This window comes from Nyctereutes procyonoides, unplaced genomic scaffold, assembly GCF_905146905.1.
Source record: "Nyctereutes procyonoides isolate TBG_1078 unplaced genomic scaffold, NYPRO_anot_genome, whole genome shotgun sequence".
NCBI lineage: Eukaryota > Metazoa > Chordata > Mammalia > Carnivora > Canidae > Nyctereutes > Nyctereutes procyonoides.
Window position 1 is genome coordinate 22,594,363 of NW_026575049.1, and position 21,766 is coordinate 22,616,128.

At 53.5% G+C, this 21,766-nt stretch overlaps 1 protein-coding gene across 1 annotated transcript; it reads right to left on the bottom strand.

Moving 5' to 3' along the window:
* Window positions 1-1,442: 1,442 nt before the first annotated feature.
* On the bottom strand, window positions 1,443-17,067 carry PNPLA3 (patatin like phospholipase domain containing 3). Its single transcript, XM_055328274.1, has 9 exons — window positions 16,715-17,067; window positions 14,010-14,242; window positions 13,009-13,074; window positions 10,104-10,313; window positions 9,218-9,278; window positions 7,406-7,621; window positions 6,084-6,216; window positions 5,099-5,203; window positions 1,443-4,106 (listed from the first exon to the last, which is right to left on the bottom strand). The coding sequence occupies exons 1-9, from the start codon at window positions 16,899-16,901 to the stop codon at window positions 4,016-4,018; spliced, it is 1,302 nt and encodes a 433-aa protein (XP_055184249.1). The 5' UTR covers window positions 16,902-17,067; the 3' UTR covers window positions 1,443-4,015.
* Between the last annotated feature and the right edge of the window lie 4,699 nt (window positions 17,068-21,766).

Consider the following 21,766-nt stretch of genomic DNA (forward strand, 5'->3'; position numbering starts at 1 on the left):
GGAGAAGCAGGCTCCACACAGGGAGCCCAACGTGGGACTCGATCAAGACCCTGGGATCACACCCTGAGCCAAAGGCAGATGCTCCACCACTGAGGCGTCCCACTCCACCAGGCATCCCGGCCCACAGATTTAACAAGAGTCCGGAGTCAAATATTTGAGAGTCTGTTGGGTACAAGGCACTGGTGACAAGGTGACAGAAGACACATCAGAAACACAGTCCCAGCTTCATCCTCAAGTACCATCTCTGACAGTCACAATGCATACTCACGTATTAAAGGCTCTGAGAAGTTCTGCAGTACCTGTACCTGTTTCACTTTCCTGAACCCAGGATTTCCAAAATTAATTGGATCCTGGAGACTTTTGGGTTTGGGTTCTTGAGGCTCTTTGGCCCTCAGTGGTGTTCATTGGTAATTCTGGTGCTCCCCTTTTGAGCAAAAGGTACAGTTGTATTTCCCTGCCCGCATCTGCATGACTTGCTTTGGTCAACAGGTTGTAGGCAGAAGGGATAGGTATGTGTGGATGACAACCTTAGAACACCCTACACCCCCCCCCATTACTGTGATCAGTGACCCTCCAGATGAGGGGACAGGTTCAGGCTGGGCCAGCCAAGTGTGATGAGTCTGTAGTATGAGAAGTAAACCTGGGGAGTCTTTGTTAAATGCAGCATAGCCCAGCCTGCCCTAACTGATAGAATCACCTAGTGATACCTGCAAGGATGCCAGCTTTTGAGAAAAGTTGGCCTTACACAGTATCAATCTGGCCCCATCAGTAGTAGAAATGCAGTTCAGTGACCACCCTGGTTCCCTTAAAATCACACCTGTCTCAGAAGTCTTAGGGAAGGAACGCTGATCTTCCCACAGATGCCCTTGGGGTCACTCACCTCTCCGTGTAGCATAGGCTCCAGGGAGTGGGCTGGGGACAAGAGGCCTTAAGTGGAGGTGGACTCGTCAGGATTGGGACCAGCTGGAGGGGGCGGGGTCAGCCAGGGAAGAGGTGCTCAGGGGTCTGGCTCCTTGGACTTGGAAGTTGACAGATACAGGGCAGCTCTGCACTGGAGGGGTTATGTTGAGGTGCTCGGTAATGCCAAGGAATAGCCAGATGGAGGTGGCCAGGTGGGCTCGCCCCTCACCTGAGCTAGAGACTGGGGCTCCTTGGAATGAACTCTTTCCCACCCCCACCCCCCGGAACAACTGTGAACTCTGAGCACAGCAGGCAAGGGGACGAGCCCAGCACTCAGGACAGCGTGGGGTCGCAGAGGAAGGAGAGGGACTCTAGGAGGAGGGGTTGCTGATCCAGTGTCCAGGACAGAGCATGTGGAGACCACCTGGCTGGAAGGGCCGGCCATAAACCGGGGGGGGGGGGGGGTGTCATTTGAAGGAACTTGTCTGTGAGGGACAGGAAAGAAAGGGGGGCTCCTGAGAGAGGACCCAGAAACAAGAGAAAACGTTTTCAAAGTCACATTTATTATGAGTTATTTTCCAATGAAAGTAATAAATATTTACCATAGAAATTTGAAAACCACATACCAGCACAACAAATGAACTGTAATTATGGGTGATGGGATGATAACAACCACTGTCAGTACTGGGATGTGTACGTTCTCTGCCTTTCCTCTGTGCACAATACACACCCACAAATTATTTATTTATTTATTTATTTATTTATTTATTTATTTATTTATTTATTTATTTATTTACAGGACGAGGCTCACGCTCAGCACCAAGTTTTGTTATCTGTTCACCAAGTAAAGGCTGTTGCTCCCTGGTCATTACCTAGACTACACAGTTATTATTCCTGACAGTGGAGTGTATTCCAGAGCATAAACGTGCCATATAAAGAAGAAGAGGTTTGTTCGATAAGGTAGTAGGAACCTAAGAATGTTCCGACGTGCCGATCAGATACCTCAGCCGTGCTGGAGAGGTATGGGGTGGGGGTGGGATGGTATTAAGGCACAGGTGGTGGGTGGGGCCTTGGCCATTTCTGAAAGAACACTTCTTTGTCTTAGCACACATTTTTCAAAAAGTATAAAACACATGCTCATTGTGAGAAGGTGGAACCAGTTCAAAAAGTAGTAAAAAAAAAAAAAAAAAAAGAAAAGAAAAAAAGCAGTTGCATGTAATCCCATGAGCTGTTAAAATAATTCCTTCTTGGGATCCCTGGGTGGCTCAGCAGTTTAGTGCCTGCCTTCGGCCCAGAGTGTGATTCTGGAGTCCTGGGATCGAGTTCCGCGTCAGGCTCCCTGCATGGAGCCTGCCTGTGTCTCTGTCTCTCTCTCTCTCTCTGTCTCTCATGAATGAATGAATAAAATCTTTAAAAATAATAATAATAATAATTCCTTCTTTCTACTAGTCGCAGAACTAGCATGTGTATACAGTTTACAGAAAGGTGGCAGTTATTGTCAAATACTGGTGAAGCATGCTCGGATCTGCTGCAGCCCATGCTGCACATCCAATGGAAGACAGGTGATCAGGGGAACTCGAGAATCAGGGGCTCAGGGGCAGGTGTGAGGGAAGGCTCTGAGGAGCCCGGGGGCGTGGGTGGGGTGTCAGGCCTGGCCTCCCCCACCCCTAGGCCAGCTCAGCAAGGACCAGTGCCTTGTTCTGGGTCTTTAAGCAGCTGAGAGAGCCTACCTCTCGCCAGCTCTTGTCTCCCTTAGGAGGCGAGCGCTACCAGAACAGGAGCCTCGTCAGTACTCCCATCCCAGAGACACAAGGACCCTGCGAGGAGCCACAAAGAGGGGGGCTCTGTGCCCTGGGCAGTGGCCCCGTATGTTCACAAGGAGCCTGCCTCTAGGAGCCCACAATCTCATGGCAGCTCAAGGGAAGGAGCTCACGTAGAGGCTGCCCCTAGAACCACATTCTTTTTTCGAGGACACGTCTTTATAACAAAGTGCTTTGTCTGAACTTTCTGGTTCTTCAACTCCCAACGTCCTTGCACAGTGTAGGTGAGAGCTACAGCTTCCTGTGCCAACGTGGAGGATTTTGTGCTTATCGCTGTTTCTTTCTTGCTACGCGCAAATGCATGATTATATTTCACCTGGAGTCACATTACTCTGTGCTTGCCAACAAATCACACCTAGGGAGAAGGTAGGTCCCCGTCTCTTGCCTATCTCCGTTAAGGCTCTGGGAGTTCAAAAGTGGGCAGGGGATGTTGAGAAAAAAGATGCGCAGGACCCAAGCCCTTCTGTTGTTCTGGGCAACTGCCTGGGATCCTGGGATGCCAGCCTGTGCACTGGATTTTTTTTTAATAAGGCTTATTAACACCTTCCTGATTCACATGACATAAAATGCAACAAACAATAAGATTCCTTTATATTCTATACAAAACTCTATCAAATATTTAAGCTAGGTCAGAAAAGTGTTCCCAAATAAGTTAGCATGGGTTAGTTTTAACGACCCATGACCCTCAGTGGCCCCCCCTTGGACAAGGCTGCCACCTGCCCCGGCTACACTGACTATTTCCCATGTGGGGAAATGGGATCACATTACTCTTCCTTCCAAACCCCAACACTGCACGGAGGGCAGCCCACCCGCCGGCCACAAGCCCCCCCCACACACACACACCCCTGATCCCTCACAACACCTGCTATTCTAGAAACTTCGTGCCCAGAGAACTACAGGACGACTGGCCATGCCCCTCCACGCTGGCCTTCCTACTGCCACTTCCCAGCCAACTAAGCTAACATACCCAGAAGCTTAACTATTAAACTTCCTTATGCTCCAGACCACCACATACACCAAAAGTAGCTTCCTAGCTTTTCGTAAAAATAACAGATTGCCCTTTGGTTTCAGTGAACTATAAACTGAGCCAGAGGCAGAACAGTAGGACATTAAGTGCCAACACAGACGCGCCTGCAGAAAGATCAGAAAGCACCTCTGAAAGAATGTCCCAGACTCGTCTCCTCAAATGACTCCGAAACGCTTCTGCACCAGAGGATTACGGGGAAGGAGGAGTCCCTCCCAACTCCAACCTGGAAAAGCCAGGCCAGGCAGGAGGATGGGCTTGCCCAGCCGCCTCAGCTCCGGCACCTACTGGACAGCCAGGAGGGTAGCAGTGCCTTCATGTTCTTCAGGGAAGGCTGCGGGCTGCTTGCCGGTGTCTGGGATCTGAAACAAAAGGAATACTGACTCAGCCGCTGTCCTGCTGCCCTGAGGTCTTCCATCTCAGCAAGGATGGATGGACACCACCAGCCCACCCTGAGTGCGCCATCATGCACACTCCGTGCACTGCACGGTGGTGGTGTCTAAAGCCACAGCGTCCTCCCTCCTTCTGGGCATCCAGAGGGTCCCCATCCTGGGTTCTAAGCTGGTAGCCCTCCAGCCCCCCGGGCCCCTCCCACTTGGCATCCCAGTGGAGCCCATCAGTTTCCTTCACATAGACCAGCTTGCCCACCAGCCTGCACCACCATCCCCAGGCTTCCTCCTTCTGACCAGCTGCCCTGCTTCCCCAGAATCCAGGCAGACCCCAGGTCTTGCACCTGGCACCTCCTTCTGGCCCTAGAGCCTATGAACACTTCAGGCCCACAGGTTCTAGTGAGGCTGGCCCTCCTCATCCCTGCCTGGACCAGTACAGCTGCCCTCTGGCTGGTGAACCTGCTGCCCTAGGGCCCAGTGATGAGACCTCCTTCCCGTGGCCACTACAGTCATTGCCCAGTGGAAACCAGACCCTTCCACTCCCCTACTTTACAGCTCTTTGTGTCTGCCAATAGCACTGAGATCTCCTCTCCTGAGTGCTCACCATGTCTCCAGTACCATGCCAGGGGCTCCCAAAAGCCTGACCGAGATCCAGGGAAGAAATGAAGGTCACCCACAGGGAACACATAAGACCACCAAGGCTCACGATTCCCAGGACTAGACCCAACCCTTGTAGCTGGAACAAGGCCTTTCTTGCTCTGAATCCGTTTTCAGAACTCAGAAGTAGCAGCGTCCCTGAGGCCATGTTAGCAACCAAGGATGCTGGGTTCCACCCCCAGGGCTCCCCCAAGACTGATTGAGCAAGTCTGAGCCCCGATGAGAATCTGCATAAATAGGCACCCCCAGCCCACCGATGAAAGGTCCCCACCAGACCCACACACCCACGGCCAGGCCAGATCACTGACCTGGACATGGAGAACAGCTGTGTCATCACCCGAGAACACATACTCAAGGTGAGCCACTGCAGCCACCGGATATCCTCAGACCTATCTGGAAACCATGTCACCAGTCTGCAGGAATAAGAAAAAGAGACACACAGGTTATCAGCGTGAAAACAAGCCAACACACACACACACACAAACTAAAGAAAAAGCAGGCATCTGACATCCATGCCCTTTGTCCAGGTAAACCGCCAGAGTCCCATCTAATCCTAATCTGATCAATCCCAGGAGGTGGATCGGGCGCATTATACCAAAGACAAACCTACCTAAAAGCCCTAAAGCAGTTAGGTCACGGGGCTGCGGGAAGCTCCAGGGATATGCGTGGAAATAAGAGGGGAAGGGCTTGGGCTTAGTTTTCCAGGCTTCTCCATGTGGCAAGGTGCCCACTGAAGCCGGTGCAGAGAATCTGGGAGTCAAGGTAGCACGTCCCCGCCACCCCAGCCCTGCATACTCCCCCACACCACACACGAGGCCCCCCGTGGCGAGCCCTGTAAATGCCTGACCAGACCTCTCCCTGGGGCAGGGATGTCTGGGAGTAGGTGATCAATTTGGTAGAGGGGAGGGGATCTGGACAGGAGAACCGAGCCGGATTCTGAGGGATGGCTTGGCCTCTAAAAGACGGACCAAAGGCCATGCTGATCCACTCACTAAAAAGACTGTAAACGCCACCGTAAATTTAAAGGAAGTAGAGGTTAAACAAATAGCCAGGATCCAAGCGGTGCCTCACGTCCTCCCGGCGTGCTGCGAATAAACTCCCAGGCTGGAAGTGTAAACCTCCAAGAAGCGGCAAGAAGTGACAGCGTGGAGAAGAGAGGCTGAGAAGGGTCTCCAGGGGGCACTGTCGTGCCCCACAAGGAGCCAGGCCACAGGTTAAGGCCCTCACGTGGGTTCCCTCCACCTCCAGCCAACGACGCGGGAGGAAAGCGCAAAAGCCACGTAAAATGCCCACCTCTGGACCATGGCGATAGCAGACTCCACGGGCAGCGTACAGGGCAGCATCATATAGGACACGACCTTAACTGGTAGGAAGTTGTAAATCTTGCTCATGTATCCACGTTGGATTTTAATTGCTTTACTCAGATCTGAAAAATACAATTTGGAGGTGTCTGTCTCCCAGCGGTGTAAGAGCCAAACCACCTGGCCCAGGTGGTGCTTGGAATTTCTATGAAATACTCAGATCCTGGCATCCGGAGAATCCGAAGCACTCCCCAAGGAGGTCCCATGAGTATGCCCGGGACAGGCTTTGGACAGCCCCCAGCATACAGGCTCCTCAGTGCACAGCTCGCTCTCTCTTTTTAAAATCTATTTTTCATTTTCATTTAAATTCAACAAATTAACATATAATGTATTACTGATTTCAGCGGTAGACGTCAGTGAGGCATCGATCTTATATGACACCCAGTGCTCATTCCACCACGTGCGCCCTAATGCCTGACACCCAGTTACCCCGTCCCCTCACCCCCCTCCCCTCCAGCGACCCTGAGTTTGTTTCCTATGATTAAGAGTCTCTTATGATTTGTCTCCCTCTCTGATTTCATCTTGTTTTATTTTTTCTTCTCTTGAACGACTCTCTTTCCAAGAACTATCTTTGGAGAGCTACACAAACTTCTCAAAATACCCCATCGACTTCGGAGCTTTTCCCTGAACCTTCAGCTGGACCCTGTTTCCTTCTGCCCAGAACCCTCTGGCCTGTTAGCTCCCTTTTGTAATGACCTCCTGACACCTCAGATCACATTAGCCCCAACAGCTGCCGGTTCATGCCCTGGTGCATGGGATGATGTCCTGCTACCCTCTGAATTCCTCCAAATGACCGACTGGAAGCTGGTTTGTACACTCCCATCCACCTAATAGTTGGTCACGTAATCAAGCACATCCCCACTCCATGGAGATTCAAAATTGCAGGTTTGGAGGCAGGGAGAAATCAGGGAAAGGGGGCTCCCCAAGAAAGAAGGCTTAGGGATGGGTGGACAGGCAGAGAGGGTTCTGGAAGAACGGGCCCACCCCTGTGGCCCCCTGCAATCCTGTGTGCCCAGTTCACTTAAAACAGGCTCAGCTGGAGTCTGCTCTCCTCTGGCCGTGACCCCTTGGGAAAGGAGATGGAGCAAGGGTCTGTGCCAGGAGCAGGGCCCCAGCAGGCCCCGTCTCCCACATGCAGGATTACCTTCCTCCACAACCCAGAGAATAAAGCCCCTTCAGTCTCTCTCTCTCTCTCTCTCTCTCTGTCACAGGAAACCACATCCTCAGCCTCCCGCGTCCCTGGGGAGTCAGCACCTCCAAGGAGCTTAGGCGACAGGGTCTCCAGGATGCCCTCATTCCAGGGCAGGATGCTGAGGCGCAGGTGGTCCAGCAGCTCATCTGGCTCGGGCTTCGTCCCGCCGGCAGCCACCCTCGGAGGAGCTTCTGGGCTCCCGGGTTCCCAGGCCACTTTAAGATTCTTCATCTCGTCCGAGGATAGATTCAGGCACGGCTGGAGCCTGTTGCAGATCCCTGCCAAGGACACGGGAAACCAGCCACCAGGTCAGTGTGGGCAGCAGGGGGCACGACGCACGCACCCACCCAGGAACGACAGGGGCACGGGCAACCGCTGGGGAAGCCACAGGCCTGTGGGCGAAGTAGGAGGCAGGCATCCATGAGGCCGGGTGTTCAGGCTTTTGAAACAGAAGGAGGTGTGGGGCTTTGAAGCCAAAGAGAGATGGGAGTTTGGCTCGGGCTCCACCCCTCCCTATCTGTCTGGGCTCCACGGCCACATGGGGATTCGTGCAGGTGAAAGATAAGAATTATAATGGATTTATAATAACTAAAGCACTGGTTAAGCCCATGTTCCAGGCCGCTTCGTCACTTCAGCTGAGAAATCAGAGGCACAGAATAGGTTAGGAGATTCACCCAAAGCCACATAGCCAGGAAGCGGAAGAGTGGGATTCGAACCCAGGTCCAACATTACAGAGGACACCCTTTCGCTGTGTGGCATTGGAAGCAGCACTAGGTGTGGGAGTTTGTGCAGACCCTGCCTTAGATGCTGGGGCTCAGTATCTAATCCCAGTCAGTGGCTCCTGCTCTCGTAGAATTGGCACGCTGGGTTGGGCAGGGGGTGGCTCCCTCGGGCTCCCAACCTCTGAGTAAAATGACCAAGGGCTGGGGGTGCCTGGGTGGCTCAGCAGTTGAGCATCTGCCTTCGGCTCAGGGTGTGATCCCGGGATCCAGGATCGAGTCCCCCATGGGTTCCCCACAGGGAGCCTGCTTCTCTCTCTGCCTGTGTCGCTGCCTCTCTCTGTGTGTCTCTCATGAATAAATAAAACCTTAAAAAAAAAATAGAAACCGACTTCTAGCATTGAAGACAAGCAGTTCCAAATACATCTAATATTGCAAGGGCCCAAGTCCCACTGCCCAGACCAGCCAGATGACTCCCAAGGCAGGAACCTGCCCCAGAAAGGACAGCTGGGCTCACAGGTGTGACCTGCACCTGGTTGGAGGCAAGTATTCTGATTGCTCCACCTGGGGCCCGGGGGCAGAAACCCTGCTTAACTTCTTCTGTTTATCTAAATGTTCAAAACAGTTCACACAGGAAAAAAGAAAACAAAACACAACGGACAGAACTGCCTTGACAGGCAGGTGGCCCTGCAGGAGAGGGTTCCTGTGTCCCCGAGTCCCGCCCCAGCTCCAGCCCTCAGCAGCATGGGGGCCCTGGCTCACCTCCGCCTCCCCGCCTCCCCGCCTCCCCGGCTATGAAATGGGACAAAGACTTCCTATCTCACAGGGCCAATGAGTCGGCTGAGAAGAGGCTAAGGGAAGACACTGGGCATGGAGTTTCTAACATCAACCTCCAGTTACTGATGCTAATGAAAAGCTTGTTAAAAGGACACATCTGGGGGCACCCGGGTGGCTCAGTGGTTGAGCGTCTGCCTTCGGCTCAGAGTGTGATCCCGGAGTCCCGGGATTGAGTCCTGCATCGGGTTCCTGGCATGGGTCCTGCTTCTCCCTCTGCCTGTGTCTCTGCCTCTCTCTCTGTGTCTCTCATGAATAAATAAATAAAATCTTAAAAAAAAAAAAAAAGGCCACGTCTGCCCCCACCTTACCCATACATACCGTTCTCTTCCAAGAACCTGAAGGCATCTAAGTACCCTCGAAGGCAAATCTCTCCAAGCACCTGGCGACAAATCAAGTAAGGGTGACTGCAATGGGAGCCATTCTGAGGCAACAGAGAACCCTCCCCGCTGAGCTGCTCCCCCGGCCCCGCACAGCCACAGCGAGGCTGGACACAGGGCTCCACTTTCACACAGGACTAGGCTCCAATGACATCCCCTCCACGGAGCCTCTGCTGGCAGCCCAGGCACGCCAGGCACTGCTGTCTCTGGGCTCCCTTGGTCCCTGAAGGAGCCTCCACCCTAACAAATGAAAGAGCCTGTTCCCGTTGTCCCGAGACAATTAGGAGTGGCTCCTCTACTCGTCTGTACACACACCACACATGCAAACCAATTTACAGCCTCCGCCCCCTCTCCTGGAGCACATGCTCCTGGGGTACAGTGTACACAACGCCTTCTTTCTCCCCGGAGAACCCTGAGTGTACACAGTTGACACATTTTCTTTATATCAGGGAGATAAGACCTCCTACAACAACACTCAAAAAAGATTAAACCACCAAATGCAGTGTGGTTCTTGACCATGCTTGCAAATAAGAATCATCAGGATAACGCAAAAAAAAAAAAAAAAATCCCACCATCCAGGCTACACCCCAACTACTTGAATCCTAGCCTCCTGGATGTGGGGTGTGGGGTCTGAGCTGCAGGGCTGTTTAAATCTTCCCAGGTGATTCCAGTGGTCAGAGTGGGGCAGCACTGAGCTTCCAGAGCCAGAAACTCTTCCTGTTCAGTGAGTTCCTGTTCAGTGAGGGGGATCTGCTTCTGTTTGTGGAAAGAACTGGCAAACAGGGAAGCAAAGAGCTGTGCCCTCGAACACACAGCCCCCAACTCACCTTGAGATCTGGAGGGAAAAGCGCTCGCATGAGTAGGTAGGCATTCTCTGAGCAGAGGCGCAGATTGAGCTTGGTTAAGTCCACCTGAAGAAAGTTCGTGGACTTGACTTTAGGGCAGATGTCATACTCTCCATAGAAGGGGGACACAGTGATGGTCGTTTTGGCATCAAAGAAGGGGACATTGTCACTTGCTCCTCCGTCCATGTATCGCTTTCACAGGAAGGGAAAAAAGGACATCGTGTTACAAGCTCTGGGCTGTCTTTTGTGGGGTTTTTGTTTGTTTTTTAAGATCAGGGGTACAGGCTTCTCAGAGACACAGGCTGATACTGCGGGAAGACAAGACTCTGGAACCACTGTTTCAACCAATCCTTACTGAGCATTTCTCTGCCAGCCCAGGCTCTGGGCAGGCACTCAGTTTGCTATATACTGTTGTGGAGTTTGTGCACCGCACAAAAGGTGCCTAGTCAAGAGGCAGACAGAGGTGAAGCCCAGCCTGTGTTGTGGTGGCCAAGTCTGAAGCCCAGGTGTGGCTTCACCTACAGGTGTGCCTGGGTAATCTGCCTGAAGGGGGCCGTATGGAGCAGGGGCTCTGTGTGCAATGGGGACAGAGTCCCCTAAAAGAGGCAGAAGGTTCAATTCCAGACCCCACCCCTTTGCTGCTTGGAAATCAGAACCAGCACCTTGAAGAGCTTTGGAGACTTAAATGGCAGTGAACCTGGGGCCAAGGCAGCCCTTGGAAAACACCTTCTGAATCCACAACCTGATAACATTTGGGATCAGCTATGGTGAGCATGTTTTCCTGCATCCGTGTGCTTTGACACCCTTAGGCTGGCCCAGGCAGGCTAGGGTAGGACTTGGACCAAGTCTGCACCGATCAAAGCAATGTCTGGAATGATCCCCAAATCTGAGGCCGCCCCAGCCCAGCCGCTGGCACCCACAGACAAAGGCCTTCAAATAGCACAGCTGGTCCTTCCTGGGACCTAAAACGAGTCCAGAGGATAAGCACCCACGCTCAGCCACGCCTTCGCCATCCAGAGATTCTTGCCTCGAATCCACAAAAATGGTCGGGGGTGCACAAAGCGGTATTTTCAAAATGGGAGCCCCACAACTTCCATGGAGGACGTAGGAAAGCCTCATGGGCAGGTTGGGACAAGGAAGCGAAGGTCTGGAACCTTAGGGAACCCTAAAGGAGGGCGGAAGCAGGCTGCCAGTTTCTCAGAGGGAATCCTCGGGTCCGATGCGCCCCATCACATGGACCTTTCCCTTCCCCTCTGAACTCTCCTATAGTAAGGCTCTGAGTTGGGGATCCCTGGGTGGCTCAGCGGTTTAGCACCTGCCTTCGGCCAGGGGTGTGATCCTGGAGTCCGGGGATCGAGTCCCACGTCGGGCTCCCTGCATGGAGCCTGCTTCTCCCTCTGCCTGTGTCTCTGCCTCTCTCTCTGTCTCTGCGTGTGTCTCTCATGAATAAATAAATAAATCTTAAAAAAAAAGAAGAGCTCTGAGTCTGCTCAGTGGAATCCCAAGTAGCTCTTCTGGTTTTCTGTGGGTTTCTCTGGAGTGTGCTGCATGCACCACCCGCACCCCGAGGGCTGGGCAGTCCCGGCCAAGTGGCAAGACGGTAGCAACTCTGTGGGTGGTGAAACAGCCCCCCTTCCTGCAGGCTCACCCACGCCAGCCTCTGTGCTGAGCACCTCACGGCCCTTGCTCGCGTGATCTTCACAACACCTCTGTGCCACCGCACTGTGCTTAACACTCGTTTTGCAAACCGATCTCAGAGGGGTTACGGAATGTGTCCAAAGCGGTCCGGCTACCAGGTGCCAGAGGAGGGATTCAGTCCAGGTCGGTCTGCCAAGCAGGGGCCGTGGCCATCTCGGGTGACCCCTGCACCGCTCCAGGCCTGTTTTCTCATCCAGAAGCGGGGACCACGTGTCTGTCATGGGGCTGCTCCAGGGCGCGAGTGAGGCTAGATGGGACATGCCTCTGCCTCCGCTCTGCAGCCTGCGGAAGCTCTGCTCTGGGACACTGGGATGTCGTGTGTTCTCTCTCAAGGCGAGATTTCTTAGCTTGACACCACTGACATTTAGAGACCGGTGATTCTTTGTTGAGAGGGCTGGCCCCATGCACCGAAGGATGTCAGCAGCACTTCCCCAGTTGTGGCAACCCTGTCTCTAGACCTTGTCCAGGGGGCGGGGAAGAATCAGCCCCGGGTGGGACGCCTTCGGGGCTCAGTGGTTGAGCGGCTGCCTTTGGCTCAGGGTCCTGGGATCAAGTTTCCTATTGGGGTCCCCTCAGGGAGCCTGCTTCTCCCTCTGCCTCTGTCTCTGCCTCTCTCTGTGTCTCTCATGAATAAATAAATAAAATCTTTAAAAAAAGAAGAATCACCCTGGGTAGATCACCCTGGCCCTAGAAGGAAGCTCCAATGGCCTGGCATCACCCAGCACCTGGTCCAAAGCCTGCAGAATAGACACTTTGCCTCGTGTTTCTCCATCCCAGGCAGGGTTCAGCAGTCGGCCAAAAACACATCATTTGTGGAATGGAACCAAATCGAAGCCAGATCAGCAGCTTCTGACAAGGCCATGGGCTGCAAAGGGCAAAGTCAGACCCAGAGTGGGCTGCACTCTCGCATCCCCTGAGAATAAAGCTCTATCTTAAGCAAGTCACAGACTCATAAGCATCTCCGACTTTAACCAGGCCAGCTGGGCCTCTCTCGGGTGCTCAGGTGAAGATTAAGCGAATCAGCTTACCTTCCAGATAGCGAGGTAATTAATTCTACATGAAGCTGGTTGTGCTGCCAGGGCAGCCTAGAAGGGGGCTAGCTGGGGAACCTCTGTGGAAAGGCATTTGGGGACGTGCCCCAGGGTGCCAGCAGGCAGGAGCTGCGCAGACAGTTTAAAAGCAGACTCACCACGCCTCTGAAGGAAGGAGGGATTATGCCACTGAAGAAAGGGATGAAGCTGGAACAGAGCAAGGCCTGCAAGACAAAAAGAAGTGAAACCATGGGCCCCAACAGCCTGCCTTCTGCTCCCCTGGGGGCCCGCATAAGCCTTCTCCAGATAAACAGAGCAATGGGCTGAAATGCTCTTTGCAAAGGGTGCGCTTTTATAAACGAGCTGAACAAATGACAAAGCAACCTACACACTTCTATTTCAGGCTTAAGTAGAAGCTCCTAATGACACTGTCTGTGGACATCAACTTCCGGTCCCTCTCCCCACGACAGCTGCACTGGGCGCTGGCTGACTGGGAAAACACCAGACCAGGGCTCTGCAAAGGCTGACCTTCATTAGAATCACCTGGAAAGCCTGTGGACCACAGACTCCATGGCCCACCCCAGGACTCTGATGCAGCAGGCTGGAGGTGCCTGAGAGCCCGGAGGCAGGGCAAGTGTCCAGGTCCAGCTGATGCTGGGGGTCCCGGCAGCACAGTGAGAAGTACCGAGCTGGGGGGCTGGTGGTGAGGGAGGGGGCAGGAAGCAGGACTGGCCTACTGAGAAAACCCTCCCCTGCAGGAATGGACCAGAACTGGCTATCTAGAAAAAGCTTTTGGAAACAAGGTCAGATAGAGAGGTTGACCCCGGCTGCTGAGATGCTACTGGTTATTCGTGCCAGGAATATACATCGTGGGAGGAGGGACACACATGGGACAGGGTCTCTGGAGGAGGGGGTCATGAGCCAAGTCTTGAAAGATGGGAAAGTAGTAGTATCTGAAACTGACACCTATACGCTGTAGACCACCGACCGTCGGATGCACACAGAGCTCACGTCACTGTGGTGCAGGAAGCGAACCTGGGAAACCAGGGTCTTTTGCATCTTAAGACACAAGGCAGGTGGCCTACGGCAGCCCTCTCTGTGTTACTTCCAAGACGAAATAGCGTTTATTTGGCAATGCCCAGATAAGCAGACTGCTTACATCCACAACTTCCTCTTTGGACTGAAACTCAGACACCAGCACGTTTTCCCCATCGGACACTCTGGTGAGCGATATGCATGTTTTGCCAGAGATGAGCATGTGGACGTTGTCTGGGAGATGTCTCTGAAGGTTTTCTTGGAGGTTCCTGCCCAAGCTGAAGGAGGGGTGGAGGATGCCGATGTTCCGGCTCCTGGCCTTCTGGGTTATATCCATGAGGACCTGTATGATGATCTCTGGGGGGCAAGAGACAGACATACAAAGAACTGTGCCACCCTGGAGATGGCAGCGCTCTGTGGCAAGACCAGATACCAGGTGGCAAGGAGGCGGCCAACCTTCTTCCAAGCCTGCACTAATACAGCAGCCACGTGCAGCCATGGAGCCCTTTTGAGTGTGGACACTCCAATCTGAGGTGTGTAGATGACACACCAGAATTCAAAGGCTTCATACAAATAAAATAAAATATCTTATTAATGTTTTATAGATTAGACGTGAAAAATGATAATATTCTGGCCATATTGGGATACATGAAATCAAATTCACTGTGTCTTTCACTTTTTTCAGTGGGAAATATTAAATGTCATGGCTACACGGTATTGCTCCCCAACAGCGCCGCTCTAGGTCCCCCCACAGGAACGAGCCTCCCGAGGCCCAGGAGAACCCTCTGTCTCCTCCATCCCCCAGGGCCAGAGGCAGAAACTCCTCATAATCAGAGCTTTAGCACAAAGGACCTAACACCATAGAAAGCAGAGGATCGGTGCAGGCTGGGCTCAAGGGTGAGTCCCGCCTCCACCCCTTGCTAGCCAGTCGACCTCAGAAAGCCACTTCACTGCCCCTCGACCTCTCAGACTGTGCATTTTTAACTTTGGGGTTGGAGGGGATTAGATACACTACCATCTGTAAGGTACTCAACTCGGAGGAGGCTCCTAATAAAGAACCAGACTCACCCTTAAGCCTCTGACACCAGAACAACCGCGGTCTAATGGGCACGGGCCACATCCGTGCTCCGTGAGGCCTCACTCACTGGCCCGGACCCCTGTGCTTGTTCTGCACTGCCCAGACATGCAGGACCATCGGTCCCAGCCTGAGACCTAGCCCGTCACGAATCCTGAGATGCAGAAGAGGGACATAAGCCAGCCTGTCCTGGCCCACCTCTGACCTCAACCTAACTCTCCCTACGTGTGTGGCCCCACCGAGCCCAGGCAGAAGAGGGCAAAGTTGCACACAGCTGGAACGTTCCATCAGCCTCTTGTGCAGAGTACTTGGCTTAGAAGCACTCACAGGAACCCTTTCCAAGGTGCAGCCCTAGCGGCTGCTCCTCGGTGGTCCCCAAATGAGACAGGAGTTGAAATCAGGGCTCCTGGAATTTGGGAAGCAGCTCCTGCCCAAACTTCCAGACCCTACTTTCCGAGGACCTGGTGGCTCCCGAGTCTCCCCATGTCCTACAGGGTACAGACCCAGGCTGCACCTGTCCCCTGCCAGTTAGGAACCTCCTCTGTACTGGAGTCAGTGCAGGTTACCTTGACATACAAGAGCTGTCTTTTATCCCTCCCAAAGCCCGGAGCAGGCGGACGGGCCATGTGGCCAGTCTAATCCTCCCTAAGGCCACATCTTCTGCCCTTTGCCCCCTTCCTGTCCATGAAGAAGCCAGCCAGGGCCTATCTCCTAATCCCCACCTCCCAGTCAGCCCAGGGTCTGCTCACTGATCGTATCCAATTGCAAGGCTGCACCTACTGGCAGGGGATTTCTGGCCACCAGGAAGAAAGTCATTCCCTGCTGGTGGAGTCCAAGCTGCCAGTCCCCAGTTAGAGCAAAGGGTAAATCGCTAAGGAAGCCAAACAGCGGTTGATGAGGTGCACTGTTCCTGCCTGGGGACCTTTGGGTGCCAACAGCTCCTGTGGCTACTTGTCCCACATCCAGCTCCCTGGACCGGAACCCCAGGGCACACCCAAGTTTGGGCCAGCTGGGCACAGACCCCACATCTTCCCCTCCCAGTGCCACCCACATAGACAGATGTTTAATTAGCACAGGATTTCAAAAGCACAGGAAGGACCTCCTTTCCAGGGGCACTGAACAGGGTGGGGGTGGGTGGAAGGATGGTGTAGGGCATATCCAGGGATCCACCCCAGCCCCTAGGAAGGGTCTAGTGCCCCCCATGCCCCTACACACACACACACACACACACACACACACACAAAATCCCCCCTCAAGCCCACCCCCCTCCATGTCGCCTAAGACTCCAAACCAGTAAGACTGCCCAGGAGGACTCAGAAGAGTTGCTCTCTACCTGAAAGGCGGTCCAGCCCCCCCGAGAAGGGGGGAAAGGGGTGTCTCCAATCCCCCAGACGCCAGAGGGGAAAAGGCGCCTGCCCAGGGACACAAGACAATGCCCTCCAGGTCAGATGCCCCCCACGCCCCACCCCCGGGGGGCAAGTCGCCCAGCGCCTCCCGAGCTGATGGCGGGGCCGGCGGGGACCAGCTCCATCCACGGTCCTGCTCCCTCCTGCCCGCTCGGGGTTGCCCCTCCAGGCGCCCCCCCCCCCCCCCCGGGCTGGCGACAGAGAACCCCCGGCGCCGGGCGAGAGGACGCAGCGCAGGGAGCATCTGCCCGGGGAGGGTCCCCGACACGCACCCCGCGAGGTGCGGTCCCATCGCAGCGCCGCCCCCGCCCCCCGAGCCCCGCCGCGGCCCGGGTCCCCGGGTCGTACCCAGCGGGATCCCGGAGAGCATGGTGACGCAGTGCAGCGCCCCGGCCGAGGAGCCGAACAGCATGCGCGCGTCGTGCACCAGGTGCGGGGCGCGCTCGCTCAGGCAGCGGGTCACCCCAACGTGGTAGAAGCCCAGGAAGCCGCAGCCCGAGAAGGACAGGCTCCAGCCGCGCTCGGGGTCGTACATCGCGGCGGCGCGGCGGGGGCCTCGGCGGGGCTCGCGGGGGCTCGGCCGCGCTCGGCCGCGCGCAGGGCTGCGGCGTGGGGCCCGGCGTGGAGCCCGGCGTGGGGCCCGGCGTGGGGCCCGGCGTGGGGCCCGGCGTGGAGCCCGGTGTGCACGCCGCCCCGCACCGCTCGGCACCGCGGCGCGCTCTCCCGCCCGGCCTCCGCCCGGGGTTCAGGCTTTCTCTGCGTGACGTCAGCCGGCGGCCCCGCCCCCTCGGGCCTGCACCCGAGCCGCGGGCCGCTCCCCGGGGGCGGGGCGGGGGCGGGGCCTGCGGCGGGGTCCGAGGAGAGCGGAGGACCTTGCCCCCAGGCGGGATAGACCAAACCTCCAGACCCTGGTGGTGGATGTCCTAGAGGCAGCTCCCGTTCTGTTCCTTGCCAGCTCTTAAGTCTGGGAGAAAGTGGAGCTGGCCCTCTTAGGTCCTTTTCTAATTTTTTTTAAAGATTTTATTTATTCATGAGACACGCAGAGAGAGGCAGAGACACGGGCAGAGGAAGAGACACAGGGCCTGATGCAAGACTCGATTCCAGGACCCGGGGATCACGCCCTGGGCGGAAGGCAAGCGCTCAACCGCTGAGCCACCCAGGCGTCCCCCTCTTAGGTCCTTGATATCCCCTTTCCACAGGGGAGAGCAAACCTTAAGCAGGTACCAGTGTAAGTAAAATTGCATAGCTTTGCTTAATTTTCCTGCATTTTTTTTTTGCATGATGGTTTCAATTAGTGGCAAGTGGTAGAGATAGTGACATGAAGTTTCCATTTCAAAGCTTCACTTATTTTTTTTTCTTAAAGATTTATTTATTTATTTATGATAGACACAGGGAGAGAGAAAGAGAGGCAGAGACACAGGCAGAGGGGAAGCAGGCTCCATGCCGGGAGCCCGATGCGGGACTCGATCCCGGGACTCCAGGATCGCGCCCCAGGCCAAAGGCAGGCATCAAACCGCTGAGCCACCCAGGGATCCCCTCAAAGCTTCACTTATAAGTAAAAATTGGCGGATGTGTGTCTCTCATGAATAAATAAATAATATCTTTTTTTTTTTTAAAGTAAAATTTGGGAATAACTGGTGTGGGGCCGGGGAAGGGGTGCAGTGCAGGAACACGGGAGTTTGGGAGGCTTTAATCATTGCTGGTGCCCGAAGGAAGCGAAGTGCCTAAGCTGCCCCTTGACCTGTGTGCACCGTACAGGGTATTTCCACAGCAGCCCGGGCAAGGAGGTCAACCGTCTTTCTGTCCAGGGTTACACAAGCCAGAAATCTCAGTCTGCTGGGCCATCCTACTTCCTGTTGATGTGAACAGAGAAACCCCCTCCCTCCTCTGCAGAGGACGGCTAGGGGAGTACAGGGAGTGTGGGCATTGGAATCAGGCCTCCCCCTTTGTGTGCCTCAGTGTTTCATCTGAAAATGACAGTTGCGGTCAGGATTCGAAATGTCATCTGTGCAGCGCCTGGACACATGGGTTGTGCATGACCTCCCCACCCGCAAAGCTTCCCAAGTCCAAGGCCTCCCCTGCTGTGGCTGAGCCTGGGCCTGTAGGGATGGAGAACTGGGAACTAGGCAGGCAATTGCCCCATATGCTCATGTCCAGCTAGGGTCAGACAAGGTGATGTCTGGCCTTCTTATTTCAGCAACCCTGCTGTAAACATGTGTCCTTCTTGTGATCTGCTGATTGATTTCACATTTTTGTGCTCTCTGTTGGTGATATTAATATTCAAAATGGCCCCATGCCTAGTACTGAAGGGCTGTCTAGTGTTCCCAGGGGCAAGGAGGCTGTGTCATGCCTTACAGAAAAAATATCGGTATTAGATATGCATTATCCAGGCACAAGTTACTGTGCTAGTGGCTGTGAGTTCAATGTTAATGTCTTACCAAGATATATCGAGTAAGGTGGGCTTGTAAAATATTTTTAACTTTTAATTTTTTTTAAAGATTTTATTTATTTATTTATTCATGAGAGACACAGACAGAGAGAGAGGCAGAGACACAGGCAGAGGGAGAGGCAGGTTCCCTGTGGGGAGCCTGATGTGGGACTCGATCCCAGGATCCCAGGATCATGACCTGAGCCGAAGGCAGATGCTCAGCCACTGAGCCACCCAGCCATCCCTTTTTTATTTTTTAGAACATTTTATTTATTTATTTGAAAGAGAGAGAGAATGAGTGGTAGGGAGCGATAGAGAGAGAAAGAAGCAGACTCCCAACTGAGCAGGAAGCCCGCTGCAGGGCTCGATTCAAGGACCCTGAGATCTGTGACCTGAGCTTAAGTCAGCTTAACCAACTGAGCCACCCAGGCATCCCTCAAGCAAGGTGTTTTTAAACAGAAAATACACATAACTTGAGGTCATGTATTGATTAGTTGATGAAAGGGCTGTAACTGAAGGCACACAGGAACCTCACTCCGTATTTCCTGTAGGAATAATGATTCAGCAGTCACTCACCGAGCATAATAAACATAATTCTCAGCGGTGGAACCATGTGACTCACGAGGACCAACTGTAGGTCACCAGACTCCCAGGAAGGGGAGCGCGTAGGCTCCATGCATTCCAGTGTTGCCTGCTCTGGCTGCGTTTACTCACAGCACTCACCTCCTCCCTGCAATGCTGGCATCTTTCACCCAGTTACCAATCTGGGGACTGAGCCTGAGGGAGGCCTTGGCTTTTCCATCACCCAGGTGTCCTGATCCTTTCATCGTCCTCCACTCAATGCCTCTGGCTTGCTTCTGCCCTTCTGCCTCCATACTCATGTTTGACATTTCCTAACCACTGATGGGCTCAGGTAGCTACTCTGACCAGGCCCGTGTCAGCCTCGAGTCACCACTCAGCCCACCACCCCGGGCACGGTCTTCCAGCCCTGGCTATAATTCACTCCTTCCTCCTCTTCCTCTTCCTCCTCCTCTGTAATAAAATATACAGAACATAAAATATACCATTTTAACAACTTTAAAATGTACAATTCAATGGCACTAAATGCATTCCCAGTGTGTGCAGCCATCACCACCATCCATTTAGAACTTTTTCATCTCATAGAACAGAAACTCAGTTCCCATTAAACATCCCCTCTTCCATTTCCCCCACAGCTTGGCACCCACCATTCTGTTTTCTGTCTCTACGGATTTGACTACTAGTCTAGGGACCTCAGAGAAAATAGAACCACACAGTATTTGTCCATTTATGGCTGGTTTGCTTCACTGACCTCAATGTCCTCAAGGTTTGACCATGCTGGGGCAGGTACCAGAATCTCCTTCCTTTTTAAGGCTGAATGGTTTCCCGTTGTAGGTATTGATGGGGTACAGGACACACTACCCCAAGATATAGCATCTTGGCATATTGAATATTTTAAGCTGAAGGAATTTTTTTTTAAGATTTTTATTTACCTATTTAACAGAGAGTGAGCGAGCACACAAGTAGGGGGAGTGGCAGGCAGAGGGAGAGGGAGAAGCAGGCTCCCCGCTGAGCAGGAACCCGACTTGGGGCTCCATCTCAGCACCCCAGGATCATGACCCAAGCCAAAGGCAGATGCTTCACCGACTGAGCCACCCAGGTGCCCCTAAGCTGAAGGAATTTGAGAAATGACAGGTATACAGGAAGGGCTCTAACTGCCCCCTGAAGTGGGTCGTAGATCCTCATGTGAGAGGTGCCTTCCCTGTGGCCAGAGGAAGGAGCATGCTTCTCTCCGAAGATGCAGGGATAGAGAGGAATCGAACCAATGGACTTTGCTAAGTTTCCACTCATGTTCACTGCACTTAGCGCCTATCTTTTGTCCTCTCACATTTTCCCTTGACTTTCCACTCTTCGTTAAACTAAGCATTAAAACACTCAGGTTGAACCTTTCCTTTGGGTCTTCATTTCTTTACAATGGCTCCTGTGTCCCATAACATATATTAATCCATTTCTATGCTTCTCTCACTTAAAAGAATAAAAGATACTTCTTTTGCTTTCAATACATTCCATGTATGTTCATCCATTCACATGATTCACTTCTGCATCTCCAAATAAACACCTCTGCTGCTCCATCCTGGTCTTAGGACCCCACGCTGAGGACACAGGTCCTCAGGGGTGCTTTTCAGGTTTGTCCTGTGCCCAAAACAGGACCTAGGATGTCCTGTGTCAAGCATGCATTCCCTCCAATTGTCCTGGCTCCTGGGGAACAGAACTGCTCCCACGGCAGTGCTGGGAGAGCATGGAGTCAGCTTGGGAGGACTTGGGTAATGTTGAGGGTTGCCGAGCTGTGGGGAAGTTAGATGGGCACCCCCTGCCACACACCAGAGGCTGCGTTGCTAGTGACCAGCACCATCCACCTGCCAGAGAGGATAGCCTGACTCCTGCTCAGGCAGCAAGCCCCCCAGCCAGCCCTAATGGAGTTTGTTGACCGATCAAGTAAATGAATGAGTGAGTAAATGAAAGTTAAAGTACTACCCTTTCCCCTTTTACCTGGCTAAACATGGATGCTCTTCCAAATTTAACCACCTTCACAGACCTACACATTTTCTTAACTATTCTTTGGTAGCTTAGGTGTGGTCCTAGATGGGTTCCTCCAGAAGCTGACCCAGAGACCAGGATTCCAGTGCAAAGTGATCCCAGGACATACTGGAAGGGGTGATAGTGGCAGGGGAGGGGTCTTAGATGCAGGAGACTAGGGGGGCAAACAAGGCTCACTCCCGCTGGAGTCCTCGAACAGAAACAACATGCCATGGGGAGCAGGTGGGAGATTTTTAAAGGCAGAAGGGACCCAAGAAAGAAAATAATTAGTAAAGAATGCATTGTTTTAGGCAAGGTCACCCTTCTAAGGGGAGTGGAAGGTGTGGAATGGGCACCTCACTAGAGCTGACCGGGTA